Source organism: Taudactylus pleione, unplaced genomic scaffold (assembly GCF_031769625.1).
Source record: "Taudactylus pleione unplaced genomic scaffold, aTauple2 ptg000481l, whole genome shotgun sequence".
NCBI lineage: Eukaryota > Metazoa > Chordata > Amphibia > Anura > Myobatrachidae > Taudactylus > Taudactylus pleione.
In genome coordinates, this window is record NW_028284883.1 from 3,157,092 (window position 1) to 3,176,739 (window position 19,648).

The 19,648-nt window shown below is 43.4% G+C and overlaps 1 protein-coding gene across 1 annotated transcript in view; it reads left to right on the forward strand.

The window, feature by feature from the left end:
• The window catches only part of LOC148502859 (cytochrome P450 2A4-like), a 34,372-nt gene that overhangs the window by 2,842 nt on the left and 11,882 nt on the right, over positions 1-19,648 (forward strand). The window contains exons 2-9 of the mRNA XM_088449282.1: positions 4,172-4,432; positions 7,950-8,157; positions 9,839-10,001; positions 10,090-10,239; positions 15,194-15,354; positions 16,544-16,720; positions 17,599-17,740; positions 19,204-19,391. Coding sequence (XP_088305408.1) covers positions 7,978-8,157; positions 9,839-10,001; positions 10,090-10,239; positions 15,194-15,354; positions 16,544-16,720; positions 17,599-17,740; positions 19,204-19,391 — 1,161 coding nt within the window. The 5' untranslated portion in view covers positions 4,172-4,432; positions 7,950-7,977. The remainder of the gene's footprint in view (positions 1-4,171; positions 4,433-7,949; positions 8,158-9,838; positions 10,002-10,089; positions 10,240-15,193; positions 15,355-16,543; positions 16,721-17,598; positions 17,741-19,203; positions 19,392-19,648) is intronic.

The window sequence follows — 19,648 nt, forward strand, 5'->3', positions numbered from 1 at the left end:
TTCCTCGGTGGTTAACGTCCCTACCCCTACTTATTTCACCTTTACATATGGTACATATGGCAAGACAGTTGTCCGGATTTGGATAGAAATATTGCCAGACCAAAGAGGTGGAATGTTTGGTCTTCTGCCCAGGCATGACCGTGATGGGCTTTTTCATCCCATGGACAACAACTGTCTCCCCCGGAGCCTGATTTAAGCAAACCACATCACCATCAGAATCCTCCTCGCCAACTTCCTCCTCAGCACCAGCTACACCAGTATCCTCATCCTGTTGTACTTCAACAGTGATATCTTCAATTTGCATATCAGCAAGTGGACTGTGGGTGCTCCTTTCAGCACTTGCAGGGAGCGTGCAAATGGTGGAAAGAGCCACCTCTTCCTGTCCAGTGCTGGGAAGGTCAGGCATCGCAACCATCACCACACTTGGACTCTCCTTGGGGATTTGTGATATCTTCTTAGAACGCACAGTTCTTCGCTGTGCTTTTGCCAGCTTAACTCGTTTGATTTTTTTAGCGGGAGGAGGGCTTCCATCGTCATGTGAAGCTGAACCACTAGTCATGAACATAGGGAAAGACCTTAGCCGTTCCTTGCCACTCCGTGTCGTAAATGGCATATTGGCAAGTTTACGTTTCTCTTCAGATGATTTAAATGTTTTTTTTCAAGGTCATTTTCCTGAACTTTGTCATTTGGGATTGTATGTGCCCTCTACTATGACATTGGGCATCGGCCTTGGCAGACGACGTTGATGGCATGTTATCGTCTATGTCATGACTAGTGGCAGCAGCTTCAGCACTATGAGGAAGTGGTTCTTGATCTTTCCCTATTTTATTTTTATCGGAGAAAGTTTGGTCCTCCATTTATGTTATATTGATATATACGTGCGGCTAAGGCGCACACAAACACAGAAAATAATTTTTTATTTTTGTTGGAGACTAGTGCACATTGTGGGTTACACCACCCTTTAAGAAATGAGCCAGCCGGCTCTTTACTTATGGGACACAGGCGCACGCTTGGCGCTGCTCCTTTGTTGATGCACGTGCAGCTACAGACCACACAATTCACAAAGACAGAAAAAAAAAGAAGAATTTTTTATTCTTTGTGGAGCGCACTTTGGGGGTTACACCATGATTTAACAGACAGACGCATGCATGGCGCTGCTCCTTTGTTGATGCACGTGCAGCCACAGTGCACACAATTCACAAACACAGAAAATATTTTTTTTATTTTGTTTGGAGTGTACTTTGGGGGTTACAGCACCCTTTAACGGACAAGCCAGCCGGCCTTTTACTTATGGGACACAGGCGCATGCTTGGCGCTGCTCCTTTGTTGATGCACGTGCAGCCACAGTGCACTCAATTCAGAAACACACAAAATATATATTTTTTTTGTTTGGAGTGTACTTTGGGGGTTACAGCACCCTTTAACGGACAAGCCAGCCGGCCTTTTACTTATGGGACACAGGCGCACGCTTGGCGCTGCTCCTTTGTTGATGCACTTGCAGCCACAGTGCACACAATTCACAAACACAGAAAATATTTTTTTTATTTTGTTTGGAGTGTACTTTGGGGGTTACAGCACCCTTTAACGGACAAGCCAGCCGGCCTTTTACTTATGGGACACAGGCGCACGCTTGGCGCTGCTCCTTTGTTGATGCACGTGCAGCCACAGTGCACACAATTCACAAACACAGAAAATATTTTTTATTTTGTTTGGAGTGCACTTTGGGGTTTACAGCACCCTTTAACGGTCAAGCCAGCGGGCCGTTTACTTATGACACAGGCGCACGCTTGGCGCTACTTTGTTGATGCACGTGCGGCTACTGCGCAGACAATTCACAAGCACAGAAAAAATATTATTTTTTTTGTACTTGGGGGGAGCACCCCTGATGGACAGAGCACCCCCTGGACAACACTACAGCACCCCTTTATAACTGGGACACTACACAGGACTTTGGAGTGGGCACTGCCCCTATGGACAACTGACTGCACAACACAGTCCAGCCAGCCCCTATGGACTTTGGAGGAGTGGACACAGCCCCTATGGACAACAGCAGCACAGCACAACACAGCCAGCCCCTATGGACTTTGGAGGAGTGGACACAGGCCCTATGAACAACAGCAGCACAGCACAACACAGCCAGCCCCTATGGACTTTGGAGGAGTGGACACAGGCCCTATGAACAACAGCAGCACAGCACAACACAGCCAGCCCCTATGGACTTTGGAGGAGTGTCCACTCCTCCAATGGACAACAGCAGCACAGCACAACACTACACTGCACTACACTACACTACACAGCCAGCCCTAACTCCCACCCTCCCTCTTCACTGTCCACAGCCGACTGAGAAAATGGCGCCGACGCGGGTACCTTATATAGAATCCAAAACCCGCGAGACCCAGAAGGCGGGATGATGACGTTTTGCCTCGATTTCAGATCCGAGTCAGGCGGGAAAAGTCGAGCCTGAGTCAGATCGGCCTCGGATCGGGGGGGCTCGGGGGGTTCGGATTTCAGAAACCCGAACCCGCTCACCCCTAATATATATATATATATATATATATATATATATATATATATATATATATATATGTGTGTTTAAAAGTTGACTTGGTATACAGCGACAGCAGTGCTAAAATGTAAATATTATAATTAATAGGTGTTTAGATGTGTGTGTGTGTGTATATATATATATAACAATGCAATCAATAAATAAGTAAAAACAGTGTCTAAGCAAAAATTTTTTGAAAATATTATCTGTGCAATTAATAAATTATATGATATACAACCGTGAATATATTTCACCTTCAAAAATATTGATAAAGTGTCAGTGCAATTGTGCAAATTAATGCTGTGAAACCTACACCTCCATGTATGTACTGAACATGAACCTTAGTTTAAAATTGAAAGGACAGGTACCTTATATGTACACAAAAAATGTACAAAAATGTATTTAAGCTAAAAAAAAGTTTACAATTAAAATGGAGAAGACATAAAAACATACATGTATCAAGAATTCAGATATTTAAAAGAGAAATCTCATAGTAAACATATTAAACATTTCAAGTGCAAGATGTGCAAAAAACGGTAAAGTGCCAAATGCTTATCTTATTTCTAAGTTTTTCAGGCAAGTTCATATAGGGCAGGTATGGAGCTTCCCAAAGCTCATTTAGTATCCTTGGATGTATCCCATCAGGCCCCATTGATTTATCCACTTTCAGTTTTGAGAGTTCTGTTAGGATCTCCTCTGTAAATGTGCTTGTTCCTACCTCATTTTTCTGATCACACCTGCAACTTGACTGTGGCCCCTTGCCCATTCTCTCAGTTGTGAATACTGAACAAAAATCATTATTAAGATGATCAGCTATTACATTGTCTCCATCAACAAGACTCCTTTCTGTCTTTAGTATTTTTATTCCCATTTGTTTTTCTCCTTTCGCTTATATACTTAAAAAAAAGCTTTGCCCCCTTTACCCACTGACTGTGCCATTCTCCTTGTGGTTTTCCTAACCCTTTTGATACAAAGGTCTGTTGCCTTTAATATTGCACTTTTGATATTTTCCCACCTCTCCTGCACTTCTTTCACGTTCCATTACTCTGCCAAAGATTTGCTTACACATCTTCCCATCCCTGCACAATCAGCCTTCCTAAAATCTAACACCTTTGTTTTGTATGGGGTGAGTCAGTATCTGTCTTTATTTTGAACCATACTGCTTGATGATCACTGGATCCCAGGTTTTCACCCACTTTTACATCAGATATTCTGTCTCCATATGTAAGTATTAAGTCTAATATTGCGTCTTTCCGAGTGGGCTCCCTCACCAATTTCTGGAAGGAGGCTCCGTGCAATGAATTTGGGATGTCCCTATTTCTAGTGGAACTTGCCACAGATCAGTTTATATCGGGTAGATTAAAATCTCCCATGATTATAACCTCTCCTTTTAATGCCATTTTAGTGATGTCCTGCAATAGCTTATTGTCCAGTTCCCCTTCCTGACCTGGTGGTCTATAGATCACTCCAATGCGAAGAATCACTTTCTCCCCTGTTTCTATAGAATCACTTTCTCCCCTGTTTCTATAGAATCATTTTCTCCCCTGTTAAATATACAGAACCATCGGCGGATATTTGCTGACTATGTTTCCAAGGCTGACTGGGACTTGCTGATTATATCCCTAGGCTACCAGTGACTCCTGGAAAACACGTCCCTTCTTCATACAGTAGTGTTTCCAACCAAAGAGAGACGGGAGAGACGTGTGGCCACCGGACTCCATATACTACACATGGCACCTGTCAGATTCTCAGTGTAAGGAACACTGAGCTTCAAATTAGCATCCGCAGTAAGACAGATCCTGTGACCGGTCATCCTTCATCTTTCACAGAGCTGGCATCTGAGTAAGGGAGAGAAAGTGCCCCTACTTAAAGAGGACCCGTGGAAAGGTAATCCAAAGGAGTGTGGTAATCGTTGTTTCAGTACATTAAAATCGCTCTCTCAGCCTGCTAAATTGGACCATTTTTTAAGAGCTCTAATTACTTTCTCAAGGGCTGGATAAACATTATAACAACAGAAGATATTTCAAGCCCTCCAAAAAGTGCTCTTAAATCATGAGATCATTTGTAATTAAAGGCATTTTTATTCCTCTACATATTCTAAGGATTAAGCTCTTACTGCATGTGAATTGCTAATCAATGTTTTTTTGTGAGCAGCTATAAATGGAGGTGGATGTGCCATAATACAACTGCATTATAATACAGATATATTTTTAAATGCTTAACTCACATGAAGTTAGGATATAGTGTTGCTAAGTGTATTGTTATATGTGTAACTTTTTAATTACGTATTCATTTAATAAATATGTAAATTCAGAAATCTGATTTAAAAACCGAATCTCGGCTTTGGATTGCATTTAAACAGGTCCAAATTATGTGATTTTATAGTTTTTATTTATTTTAAAGAAATCCAAAACCAAAACCAAATCCAAACCAAAACACTTAAGGGTGGTTTTGCCAAAACCAAAACACGGGGTCTGTGCACATCTTATATGTAATATGTAACAAGCTCCGGAATTCGTTACTTTCTGGAACTTAGATCTGGTTAGCAATGCCATCTCTAGATGGTGTTTCCCAATAGAACTCTATAGGTCATTTTCGCATTGTGCTAAAGAGGGATCAAATTGGTTCTAGAGGTACTTCTGGGTCATAAAGCCGGAAGTCTCCTCTTTGCAAAGAATGGCTCTTTTCGAAGTAGGTACAGTACATACTGGTATTCTTAATGCCAGTATGTACCCGATAAGTGACACAGAGGCAGAACTATGGGAGACAATGGAGGCGCCTGCCGCCGGGCTCCAGCACTGAAGGGGCACCTCCTCCATTGTCCACAACATATTCACCTCACTTAGGGCTGTAACTATGTACCCGGAGTGTACCATCACAGCCGCCCAATACATGGCACCCCTTCCCAGCACCTGAGAAGCCACCTTACACTAGTGGAGAGCTCTGTGTCAGACCATCAGCTGCTTTGTCTAACTATAACCTGTCTGCATGTAAATTGCTACATTACAGTGTCAGCGGCTGTGACGAGGGGCACCAAATTATAACTTGCCTCCGGGCGTCTGGGATGAACTTACGCCTCTGAAGTGACAGTATGTATCTAATCTATAATGCGATAGTACATCCCATCCACAGTATATAATAATTGGTTCAATTTGTTAATCAAATGTTTTCAGTGGCTTTTAGGGCTAGAAGACTACTGAGCTTAGTAACATACCAGTCCTACTTTTGCTAAGATACCAGCTCTCCAGAAACACTACATTATACTTCTAGCTTCTAAGGGCCTGATACAGTGCTGTATGCAAAACCAATGGTTTGAGCAGAACAGTAATTGTGAGCAGGCCCGTCAAGAGCCGTACAGGGCCCCTGTAAATGAGGGAGTGGCCTAATTGCGGGAGGCATGGCCACACCTCCTTAGGTAAAATAAAATAAAAAAAACAGTTTTGCAGCGCCGCGAGTGAAGTGGTGCTGCGCGCTGGCGAGGGGGGCGCAGTGAGCCCCCTCAGCCCGGCGCATAACCAGTGGGGGGCGCGATCAGCTTGATCGCTCCCCCCACAGGCATAGTAGACTGCTGTGGCTGCTTCTCAACAGCCACGAGCAGTCTCCCAGTGCAGCCCAGCACACAGCAGCATGTGCTGGGCTTCTGTGATGTAAGAGGGGGAGAGTGGTGTTGGACCCGGGCCCCTCCAGCAAACTCTGGCCCGGGTAATTTGTACCCGCTCCCTCCCCCTCCCGGCGCCCCTGATTGTGAGAGACCTGTGCTTGAGATTGATCTGTACTGCGCGATTGCGCACAGTTCCCCCAAGTTGCGCCATGATTAACGTGCTGTAGTGTTTGAGGAGCGGTGACTGGGACCATTCTACAAAATGGGGACGTGTCACCCCCCTTTTGTAGGTGTGGCCAGGGTCTGCATTTTCCGATGTTGAATTCCTGTCCCCGGATAAGCAGTTCTACCGGTCATTGCACTGGCTGCATCATCGGTAGTTCTGCCACTGATTATGGACCTGATTTGGAGCAGGACATTAATTCATGCTGTTTGCGTAATCACAGTGGTGATAATAACATTCATTAGTGTGCATGTGCCATAGGGGGTCTCCAGGACTTTTCACGCATGCACAGTAGCAAATAGTTGCTCAACCATGCACACACTGACTTTGTATTTACTTCTGAATAAGTCCCCATATCACTACTGCTGTATTTCACTGAGCCATTTATTTCAATGGCATCTATAGCAGCTCTTAGATACTGTTTTCCACACCATCTGAAAACTCTTGTTGCAGTGATTATGTTTGTAAACACATAGGGCTCTATATACTACAATCCGCATTTTGAATGCAGATTGTAGTGTGATATTACCAAATGAATTCGCATTGCGAATTCAGCCAATATCACAGGGATTACCTAAAAATTGCTTGAAGGGACAGCGTTCGCGATAAAGCTCTATCCCTGCGAATCCCCACCACATCACTTATCATGGTATTTTTGCTAACAATACTGTGACAAGTGCCCGCGCATGCACCGACTTGCAGCCGCTAAGCCCCCCCTGCCACTAAGCCCAGCCCTCCATGATTGCGACCCTTCCCACATGACCATCCCTCACTAAATTGCACTTATCTCCGGTGATCGGGCTTTGGTGATGTCCTCCATGGCTCCAGTCAGCTGATCCCCCATCCTGCACTGGGACCCGGTCACCTGATGACCGGGTCCCAGTGCAGGATGGGAGACCAGCTGACCAGAGGGAGGAGATCACCAGAGCACCGATCTCCGGTCCCTGGACTCAGGTAAGTAATTTTTTTTTTACTATTTATTTTTTATTTTTTGCAGTGTATCAGCATGTAGACCACACAGCTGATCACTGGGGTCGGCTCTGGGCTCTGATCTGCCTGTTAGAGCGGAGCAGGAGTCTGGTAACCGGGGGAGACCCTGGATAATGCCACCTCCAGGTGGTGTTATTATCGCAGGGCTTCCCCTATTATTTATTTCAGAATTTATTTTTAGTAACTATCAGGCAGATCACATTTCCCATTACAATGATGGGAAATGCGATCTGATTACTAAAAATAAGTGATAATTAGGGGTTGGAGTAGAATTTTACGAATTATACTCCAATTGCCCTTTATTAACTTTAGGTGAAACTAAAATGTGTGAAAACACCCTTTTTCACTTTATTTTAGTAAAAATAATGATAAGTAGAGTCCATAGTCTCTGCCGATTGTACAAGTACACTTTTTAAAACAATCATGGGATAAAAGTGTAAAGTTTATTAGAAAATATAAACATTGTCCATGAAATAAGGCTGTTCATGCTGGACTAGGATTACTGGTGTATTTTGTGATTACTCATGAGTAGCCTGAAGCTGCAGAGTCTAAAGTGAATGTTCCCTGCTTGTTTTATAACTGTATTGTAGCATTACTCAGAGACACCCACCTGTGACCATGGATTTCAGTGGAGCTGGAACGCTTATCCTCGTTCTCTGTGTCACTTGCCTCATGTTCCTCATCATGGCCATTAGACACAATAAGTGGAAGGACATGCCTCCTGGACCTACTCCACTTCCTCTCCTGGGAAACATCCTACAGGTGAACGTGAAAGAGTTACCTCAGTCATTATTAAAGGTGAGAATAATACTGTTTTACAAACCAGTTCATATAAATTCTAAATTTATTATGGTTAAAGAGATATGGTATTGAGGTAATTGATGACATGGACATGTGACTCAAAACTGGAACTAAACATAATAATCACAGTAAACGATCTAACAATTGTAGCTTGCTGCACATGTACAATATATTTTGCTTTCCTATTTGATACATCTAAGGAATATTTAATTCTGCCCTTAAAACTGCGAAAACAGATTAATAAATTTCCTCATAATGCCATTTTCACTCTTTTTTTCTATTTTTGACTCTCTCTCACCTTACTGTTATGTTACAGCCTTATTCCAAAATGGAATAAATTAATTTTTGTCCTCAAAATTCTACACACAATACCCCATAAAAATGTGTAAAAAGTTTTTTTGAGATTTTTGCAAATTTAATAAAAAATAAAATAAAAAAAAATCACATGTACATAAGTATTCACAACCTTTCTCAATACTTTGTTGATGTACCTTTGGCAGCAATTACAGCCTCAAGTCTTTTTGCATATGATGCCACAAGCTTGGCACACCTATCTTTGGGCAGTTTCGCCCATTCCTCTTTGCAGCACCTATCAAGCTCCATCAGGTTGGATGGGAAGCGTCGGTGCACAGCCATTTTCAGATCTCTCCAGAGATGTTCAATTGGATTGAAGTCTGGGCTCTGGCTGGGCCACTTAAGGACATTCACAGAGTTGTCCTGAAGCCACTCCTTTGATATCTTGGCTGTGTGCTTAGGGTCGTTGTCCTGCTGAAAAATGAACAGTCGCCCCAGTCTGAGGTCAAGAGCGCTCTGGAGCAGGTTTTTTTAATCCAGGATGTCTCTGTACATTGCTGCATTCATTGTTTTCCTCTATCCTGACTAGTCTCCCAGTTCCTGTCGCTGAAAAACATCCCCACAGCATGATGCTGCCACCACCATGCTTCACCCATAATAACCCTTGAAAATGGTTATGTGTTAGCCGAAACTGGATGTCGGAAGGGCCATATACTGCCTCTATTTGCTGTTAATTCTCCTCCACAGCGCATGGATGAGTACAATTATCCCTTCTATATGATGACTTTTATATGTTGATGTCTTATTTCCTACTATATTCAAAATATGTTTTTTTTTTTCCTTCAAAAAATGGTGGTGTGCTGGTTTCCTTAAGTTTACCCTTGCTTGATAACTTTTGATGCTGCTACTACAGGTTGAGTCTCCCATATCCAAAATGCTTGGGACCGGGGGTATTTTGGATAACGGAATATTCCGTATTTTGGAATATTTGCTTTTAATAATGAAATATCTTGGGAATAGGACCCCAATATACACATAGAATTCATTTATGTGTTATATGCACCTTATACACACAGCTTGCAGGTAATTTTATACAATATTTTCAATAATATTGTGGCTCAAACAAAGTTTGGGTACAGAAATGAAATTCATTTATGTTTCATATACACCTTATACACATAACCTGAAGGTAATTTCCGTATTTCGGAATTTTCTCCATTTCTGAATATTTGGATATGGGTGACTCAACATATATATATTTATATCGCATCAATGGAAAAAGGTGTAATAATGATGATCTGAGATACAGTATTGCTTAGTTCATGAGCAGGTGAGTTAAATGTTTCTGTAATCACCATTACATTGGTTTGTTATTTTGCCATAGTTCGCAGAGATTTACGGAGATGTATTTACTGTGCACCTGGGGACCAGGACCGTGGTTGTCCTACATGGATACGATACAGTGAATGAGGCTTTAGTAGACAAAGCTAATGTTTTCAGCAACAGAGGCAAAGTTCCTGCAGTGGAATTTCTGTTTAAGGATTATGGTAGGTAACACATCCTCCTAATACCCAGCAACAGCACAAGGATGGATTTCATTAAAAGTAATGTCATGATCTTTCTCTCTGTTTATAGGAATCTTTTTAAGTAACGGGGAGCGATGGAAACAGCTCCGTCGCTTCTCCATCACCACCCTCAGGAATTTTGGAATGGGGAAGAGGAGTATTGAGGAGCGAGTCCAGGAGGAGTCTCAGTGTCTTGGAGATGAGTTTAGAAAAAAAGTTGGTTAGTTTAAGAAAAAAATATGTATTTTTATATTAGGGCCATTTTATAAAAGTAGAGATAGCAGAAAGTAGAAAACATACTGTATGATCAAAAATCAGAGCAATATAAATACTTAAACAGCATTGTTATCCAGGTTTATAAATGTGTAGAAATATCTTAATTGTGTAACTGTGTCTTTGTGTGCATTTAATGCATACTACATTACAAAGGAAACCTTATGTAATACCGCCGGACCATATCCCCGGCAGATGAAATACCGACGCCGGAAGGTCGGCATATGGAGATCCCAACTAGGGTAAGTAAGAACCCTAAATGTCCCCTCTCCCCTCCTAATTCTAACTCTCCCTTAGTGGTGCCTAATCCGAAGCTCCCCCCAGGGGTGCCTAAACCTAACCCCCCTCCCTGCACCCTAAGCCTAACTCTCCTGGGGGGTGCCTAACCCTAACCTCCCCCACGTTGGTGCATGACCCTATCCCCCCCTTCCCCTAGCCTAACCCTAACCCTCCCAGAGGGGTGCCTAACCCTAAGTTGGCGCAATTTGCTTTGCTACAGGCATGGATCTATCTAGGCATATCTGAATGCGGTTGGGTATATTACTTAGACAGTGAAAATTTAGACATTGAAAACATACACAACATAATAATGGCAGTTACAATACATCCAAAATGTAGCAACAATCAATATTTATAATATAAATGTTGACAGGTATAAAATATAGACATGGACATAATTTAGACATTTAATATATAGACAGGTTGAGATGGGAAGCAGACGGACGAAATCCTGACCGCCGGCTTCCCGTCTAATCCCGGCAAGGTACTAATGACAGGCATCGAAATCCCGATGCCTGTCATTAGACCTACGCCGGGAGCCTACACCCGGCAGACCGATCGAAGGTAAGCCGGGTGCCGGTCGCGGTCAGCCGTGGGGGGGTACGGTTAGGTTAGGGGCTCCCGGGAGGGTTAGGCTGGGGAAGGGGGGGGGTTAGGGTTAGGCACCCCGGGGGGGAGGTTAGGGTTAGGCACCCCCCCAGGGAGACTTAGAGTTAGGCTGCGGGGAAGGGGGGGTTAGGTTTAGGCACTTAGGTGGGAGGTTAGGATTAGGCAGCCCTAAAGGAGGGTTAGGTAGGGAATTAGGTTAGCGATACTTACCACAAAAGAACGATCAGGATCTTCACCCATGCCGTGCTGCCAATGCAATAATCTTGACAGCTAAAATATAGACAGATTATAAGATTGACATCAAAATGCCAGTAGTCAGAATAAAAGTCCTAGGAGGCACACTAGTCACAGTATATTCGCAAAAAAAATACCGTGACTAGTGCCCCGCGCATGCACTGACCGGCCACCGCTGCTACCCCCGGCGCTAAGCCCTGCCCCTGACACTAAGCCCCGCCCCCCATGAAAGCGCCCCCCCGCGCGGCCCCCCCTCCCTTAATAGCACCTGCAGTCATCGGTGCTCCGGTGATGTCTTCCAGGCCTCAGGTCAGCTGATATCCCATACTGCACTGGGACCCGATCACCTGATGACCGGGCCACAGTGCAGCATGGGAGACCAGCTGACCAGAGGGGAGTCATCACCGGAGCCCCGACCACCGGTCCCTGGAGTCAGGTAAGTGAATTTTTTTTTTGCAGTGATCAGCTTGCGGTCTGTTTAGACCACACAGCTGATCACTGGGACCGGCTCCGGGCTCTGCTCTGCCTTTTAGAGCAGGGTAGGAGTCCGGTAACTGGGGCAGACCCAGGATAACGCCACCTCCAGGTGGCGTTATTATCACAGAGCTTTCCCCGGTATTTTTTTACAATTTATTTTTAGTAACTTTGGTCGGATCACATTTCCCATTACAATTATGGGAAATGCGATCTGCTTACTAAAAATAAGTGATACTTTGAGTAGAATTTTACGTGAATAATAAATAATGTGAAAAGGGTGTGAAAACACCCTTTTTCACTTTATTTTAGCAAAAATAATGTTAATAAATAGAGCCCTTGGTGTGAATTCCCATTTAACTCAAAACACACTGATTACATATACACACAGGTATGCAGTAGGAAAGCCGGCGGACCTAATCCCGACAGCCGGCTTCCCGACTGTTTTATCCTGGCGAGGGTTAAATGACAGGCGTCTAAATCTAGATGCCTGTCATTTTACCGACGCCTGGAGACCGCTGTCCAGCATCCCGATCAAAGGGATACTGGGCGCCGGGCGTGGAAAGCCGCTGGGGGGGGAGGAGGGTTCGGTTTAGGGCTCCCGGGGGGGAATTAGGGTTAGGCACCCCCCGGGAGGTTAGGTTTAGGCTAGGGGGGGAGGGTTAGGGTCCATGAAAGATGATGCTTGTCCTTGAAATATGGCATTTTGTCTCTTTCTGAGACCTGATTTTTGGTGGGAAAAATCCAAATTTGGCTAAAAAATCCAAACTATTCCGAGCCTGCACATCCCTAGTTTAAATATGGTCTAAGGGACATACATGCACACAAATAAATGTGTACAGCAGAAACTGACACATAGTAATGAAAGTCCTCTCCCACCCATAATTATTTTAAGACATAAATGAGGTTAAGCCAACACTTTGCTGACAATGGAGTTGATTTTAAGTCAGATGTATCCACAACTGATATTCCGTGCAGATTTATTTTTGTATTTACTACACTATTTAAACATGACGATCGACCTTGGTGTGTGTGAAGTTTGTAAGCCTATCGCGCCCACTATGCTAGTATCTGTGTACACAGACATCATCATTATTATGTGAATCTGGGATGTAGTTATGTGATCGGCAACCGCAAGGCCACCGTTCACAATCCCGACTGCAGAATGCCGGCAAAGGATTTATAATAGACGTCGAATAACCGATGTCTATCATAATCCCGAAACCGGAATCCAGGATGACGCATGCCCAAACGAGGTGTCCAGGGTGCCCGTACTTTTAGCCGGGGGGATAGGGTTAGGTTTAGAGCAATTAGAGGGGTTAGCATTAGGTTTTTTTGGGGGGGAGGTTAGGGTTATGTACCCATAAGGGGGAGGGTTAGGGTTAGGCACCCCCAGGGAGAGGTTAGGGTTAGGCACCCCCCAGGTGGGTTAGGCTTAGGGAGCGGTAAGGGGAGGTTAGGGTTAGGCGCCCCCAAGAAAAGGGGAGTGTTAGGCACCACCCTGGGAGTTTAGGGTTAGGCACCTGTAAGGGAGGTTTAGAGTTAGGGGGGGAGAGGGAAGGTATAGATCACTTACCTGCTGCGTTCAGGATTTGCTGCTGTCGGGCTCACGCTGTCAGGGATTGGCAAAACACCCGCCGGCATTTCAATATCATTCTGTGAATCTACCCCAGCCTTTTGCTTGGTGTAAATGATCCATCTAAAAAGCAGCCAAATTACTGTGCGACCACTACAAAGGCGCAATATTTTAAAATATGCATTGGAAAGTGCACATGACACTCCAATGAGATTACTATGGAATGAGCTATGTATGAGCTGCAGTATACCATGTGACTCAGTACTCCCCGCCCAATTTCATGATAACCTGTTAATGCTTGCTAATGCTCATGGATGGAGATATGTATGACTTTGGACTGCTAATGTGAGACATGCGCAAAGCAAAACCTCAGACAAAGATGCATGCGCAGTAGGGATAAAATACACATTCTGGGCATGAACTCTAATACTACTTAGAATTAGCCACTAATTCAACTTAGAATCAGCCACTATGTGCACTGCATGGGCATCTTAAGAGAGGAGGACATGTGTGCAATGTCATTCTGGGCCGAGGTCCACTCCTGTCATCTCGGATGCACATTGAGAGTAGTAGACTCTGAGCACTAGGAACACTTGTAGACTCTAGTGCTGTGCCAAGATCTACTGTGCAATCACAGGTTTCCGGGACAATGGCATGGCAGCCTTTTAAGTTGACTATCCTACAGCACATGCACAAAATGGCGGGAATCTTTCCCGGTGATATATGCAGTGCTGCTGCCACTGATGTGAGACTCTGGAGAGGTAAGTATTAAAGAAATGGGTGCAGAGTGTGCGGTGTGGGCCCCCTGGTCTCAGGTGCTTGTGTGAACTTCACAACCTACACCCATTATAGATAGGCCACTAGTGCACGGGTAACAGGGGGCGAGGCCTAATTGTGGGAGGCGTGGCCACGCCCCTTCCCGGAAGGTGGGGAGGTGGGGGGGCATTCTGAGCCCCCTCAGCCCGGCTCAAAGGCAGGGGGGGGCGCGATCAGGGTGATCACTCCCCCCCACAGGCATAGGAGACTGCTGTGGCTGCTCCTCAGTAGCCACGAGCAGTTTCCCACTGCAGCTCAGCACACGCTGTGTGCTGGGCTGCTGTGAGGGAGGGGGGGGGGGCGACGCCAGACCCGGGCCTCCGCCGGGCCGCTCAGGAAGCCCGGGCCCGGGTAATCTGTACCCGCTCTTCCCCCTCTCTGCGCCCCTGTATGTGGTGACATGATGTGTCAGGGAGTCGCCGTCGATGGACACGTCGTGTAGGAAATCTTCATCATCATCATCTGCTGGCTGTGCTTAGTGGATTCTAATACAGCTTAAGATTGCTTACTTAGAGATCTGTCAAAATGTATCCAAATATTTGTGAAGAACACTAACAGAAAAATATATAAGCTTAAATCTCATGAATAGACTCTACTGTGTGATGACCACAGGTCTTTTTTTTTATTAAGTTTAAAAACTGTTATTTGAGCAATTGTGCATTTTGTCCATAATTATATGTGAGCTGTTTTTGTGAATCGGGAGCACATAAGTATCAGCGTTTATACATTGCTTTCCAATCAATGCCCAATCACATGATGATTTTCTCACCGCACCTTGGGTACGATTGCTTTTTTTGGGATCTTTGGAAACTGTCTTTTTATTTAACTGTTTTCATATAAATCTTTTATTTGAACTCCTTGCAGTTGTAATTACTATACATTACTTTAGAATGACCTTGCAACCACTTCCTAGGTACCCCTTTTGACCCCACTTACCTTATAACTTTGGCTGTCTCCAACGTGATCTGTTCAATTGTCTTTGGAGAGCGTTTTAAATATGATGATGAGAGGTTTCTTGGTCTTCTTGCAATGATGAGAGAATCCCTCAGAATAATGAACTCATCCACCGGGCAGGTAAGCACATCCATTTGTATTCTCTTATTTCTACTTTCCTGAGGATAATTATGGAATATATGACATATCATTTTAATAAAATAAGATCATTTAACTAGGTTTGAATTTTTAACTCGGCTGCAGCCCCACCTCTGGAGCCTCCACTGGACAAAACTGTTGTATGTGATTAAATGTTGATGGAAGTAAATGGACCTTTACATAATACTGATATTGGTCCGGATTCAGAGTTGTACACTATAGCACAGCTGCTGCTTTTACAAAGCCACACACAAACAGCTTTGCAATTCCATACTTGCTATTATGTTAAGCAGCAGGAGGCGTCACGTCTCCAGCATGCATCAATGATCCAAGCTGTATACATGGATGCAGCATAGGATTGTCTGCGTGATCCTCTGCCAGTTGAGTGACCATGGGGTCATGCAAGCCGGCCATCGCAGATGGGGGAAATCAGCCAGGAAATCTCCATCAGCCAACAGAGGTCCTGGCCTCCCCCCCCCAATGGTGGCAACACATTTCCATTTAGAGAAATGGAGGTTGTTGCCGCCCCATACCAGTCCTCAATCACTGACAGTCTACTGCCACTTTGCGTCTGATCACCCAGAACTCATTCTGCACATGTGCGGAACTGGTCCTGCGCATCCGCATGTTCCCAACTATCGAAAATCGGCGTGGTCTTCTGAATCACCTCCTTTGTGCACAGTGGCTGTACTATGAAATGCAAAAGCTGCAGGAGTAATAAGGTGCCCATTGCCGGCTTCTCTGATCCAATGCTGTATCGGCAGACACAGCCGTAGGATCAACATAGTGTCCATCAGACATCTGAGTAACTCTCAGGTTTTCTGGGAAGCTTCATGTCACCGTCCCTTTCCTGCCCCCAGTCTGCAGCAGGATGTCAATCATGCTGTGGCTTACCAGGGGTCTTCCACCATCATCGCAGACATGGATCTGCAGAGGCGCAGATCAACAAACATCAAAGTTGTAAGTAAACCATTGGCTTTGCATACAGATCTGAATCGGGCCCATTGCCTGCAATGTCTAAAAAGGTTAACACTCAATAAAATACTGTGCAATGGAGTTCCATGGGAATCCACACTAAACTGCAGAGAAGCTTCAAGACTTCGTCCATTTTTATAGCATATAACTTGAAAAAAATATATATATATATTTATTTTTTTTATTCCCATTCCAGCTGTTCAACTCTTTTGCAAAACTTCTCCATCATCTCCCTGGACCACATCAGAAAGTACCGAGAATTGTTTGCGCTATAAAAGCGTTTGTGATGGACAAAGTGAATGAACATCAGAAGACGTTGGACAAGACCTTCCCCAGGGATTTTATAGACTGCTTCCTTATAAAGATGGAAGAGGCACGTAAGACAGACTCAATCATATTAAATTCAGTCAAAAAGTAATGGTAGCACTCGGGTATTTAGTTTTCTTTACTAAAATCTAGCCACATTGATCTACTAGGATCAATTTAGGGGAGTGGAGGGGTTCCAGCACTTCTCCAACCTTTAGTATCAAGATATGTGAGTTATTTTACCACAAAAAAGAGGAAAAGAAATATAGTGTACAGTTTGTGAGTCCAAAAACAGACACAAAATATATGCTCACCGATTCTTGAATGCAATTGAGCTTTGAGTAATATTGCACCATTACCCGCCGGTGATTGCACTGGTGGCTTTCATATCTCCTGGTAGGTGTTCCTCATGTTACTCAGAAAGGGATACAGAAAAACAACATTGTGTTTACTGTTGCGTATAGTGAATTGAACCAAATAAATCCTTCAAAATTGGACTTATTTGCCTCATTTATAGTAACTATGTCCGTCGGTTTAAGTAGTAGTGGAATAAAGTCACATTACAGAGAGGTATAAGGACTTAAATAATGTAGAGTTTTTGCAAGTTCTTAGAAAAATATCTAATTAGGAATGGTCCTCCAATTTAATAAGATACAATCAATATATAAAAAAATACTGTTTAGTCAAAGGTGAAGACACTTCAACTTTAAAGCATAAAATAATTGCTATTAACATGTAGTATTAAAATAAAATAAAGACGTACCAATTGGTATTTCGGTGCCTATGGACGCTGACAGTGAGCGTCTCAGTCCTTGCACATCTAGGCGCATGGATGCACACCAGGGAAGGACTCTCTAGCAGCATTCGAATAAAGTTGTAGATACGCAACTGACAAAAGACACTGCGGCTGCTTCTGACTCTTAACTTCTTCATTTGTCTTTCTAGGAAAAAGAAAATCCTAACACAGAATTCCACTTTGAAAACCTATTTGTTACAGTGATGAACCTTTTCTTTGCTGGGACAGAAACAACAAGCATGACTTTGAGACACAGTTTGACGATTTTGCTCAAGTACCAGGACATTCTAGGTAGCTATAATCAGAAACACAGAATATTTATTTATAAAAGAGTGTCTTTTTTCTTAAAAAGATACTTCAGTTCCACATCACTCAAACATTTTTCCTGGTGCTGAAAGTGGAAAATGCATAAACCTAAGATTGTATCGGCTTCATCCTTAACCAGTAAAAGGTTGAATAAGTGATTTAGGGCCTGATTCAGTAAGGATCACAATTGCAAGCTCAGCTACGAAATCAACCCACAATGTAGATGCGAAAATAAACTCATGTCCGCCGCAGCTCAGCCAGCATAGAGAAGCCCATTTTTGCTTTCTCATAACCGTCCACTGTCGCTCTTCTGTGAAAACCTTGATACCATTGACACACATCGACCACTCATGCAGCATTCACAACAGCTCTGATCTGCCTCAGACATTGAAAGTCTCTTCGCACGCCATGGGCTCTCAAGCTGCTTATGCCATCGCAGTGGCTAATTTATGCACGCCCAAGAAACAGTGTTCAAATGGACAGGCACGCTTGCGTTTTACCGACCACTCCCCCAAATGCTCACAGTCTGTCACTCACTCAGCGATGGATTCCTCTGTGCGTGAGTAATTGCAGTGCGGCTTATACACATGCGCAGTGGCTAACAATCCTTCGATCTGTGTTCGTAGTTGCATTTGTGATCGCCACTGAATCAGGCCCTTAAATCGAATTAATCTTTAGTTTTCAAATTACTGTAGGACATACAACACTTTTTTTTTATTAATAAGCAGTGGTGCTTACTGAGGCGTGTGAGTGAACATTTAAGAAAAATCTTGGGGTGCTCACGGTTTTGTCCTTAGATAGAAGAAGGTTTTACAAGAGAAAAATATTCTTCTTTCTCTAATATACTAGGGGGTAAATTTACTAAAGTGAGAGTTTTTAGAAGTGAGTTTTAAAAGTGATGTTGCCCATAGCAACCTATCAGATTCTAGCTATTATCTTCTAGAAGGTGCTAGGTAAATGGTAAGTAGAATCTGATTGGTTGCTATGGGCAACATCACTTTTAAAACTCACTTCAAAAAACTCTCACGTTAGTAAATTTACCCCTAGGTGTGAAATCATGGGCATACTGTACGTTGAAGGGAACTTTCATAAAATGTAAATTTGTTCACTAAAGTTTAATATCGCTGAAACCCTCTCAACCTTCAAACCACCTCCCCAAAATAAAAAATAATGTATTTTGTTTATAATGTTTACACTACACCTAGAAAAAGGGAGCAAACAAAATTCCCATGGGCTAGCAAAACAATGTCCTCTTATGAAGGATTACTATAGACTGACCACAAACAGCACAAGTAAGATGCATTTTACTAAATTAATAACAGTCCCAAAAATGTGCTGTTATTTTCAATTTGGTAAAAAGTGACAAAGAATGAGCACTTGGATTTTTTAAGAAAGAAAGCCTGGAAACTACAGTAATCTTAACCTACTCAATTATTCATCTTCCACAGCTAAAGTCCGAGAAGAGATTGACCAGGTGATTGGCCAGAACCGCCCTCCTTCTGTAGAGGATCGGGACAAAATGCCATATACAGATGCTGTCATCCATGAGATACAGAGATTTGCAGATATCACACCTCTGGGTGCACCCCATGCAGCAGCTGAAACCACCATCTTCAGAGGCTACACAATCCCCAAGGTTGGAAGAATTTTTTGTTATTAATGTACTATAAAAATTGTAGGTAGTTTTTGCAAATTAGACACAGTGGGGTATATTTTCTAAAGTGAGAGTTTTTAGAAGTGGAGATGTTGCCCATAGCAACCAGTCAGATTCTATCTATTATCTTCTAGAGGGTCCTAGATACATTTTAAGCAAAATCTGATTGGTTGCTATGGGCAACATCTCCAATTCTGAAATCTCTCACTTTAGTAAATATACCCCACAGAGTACAGGTA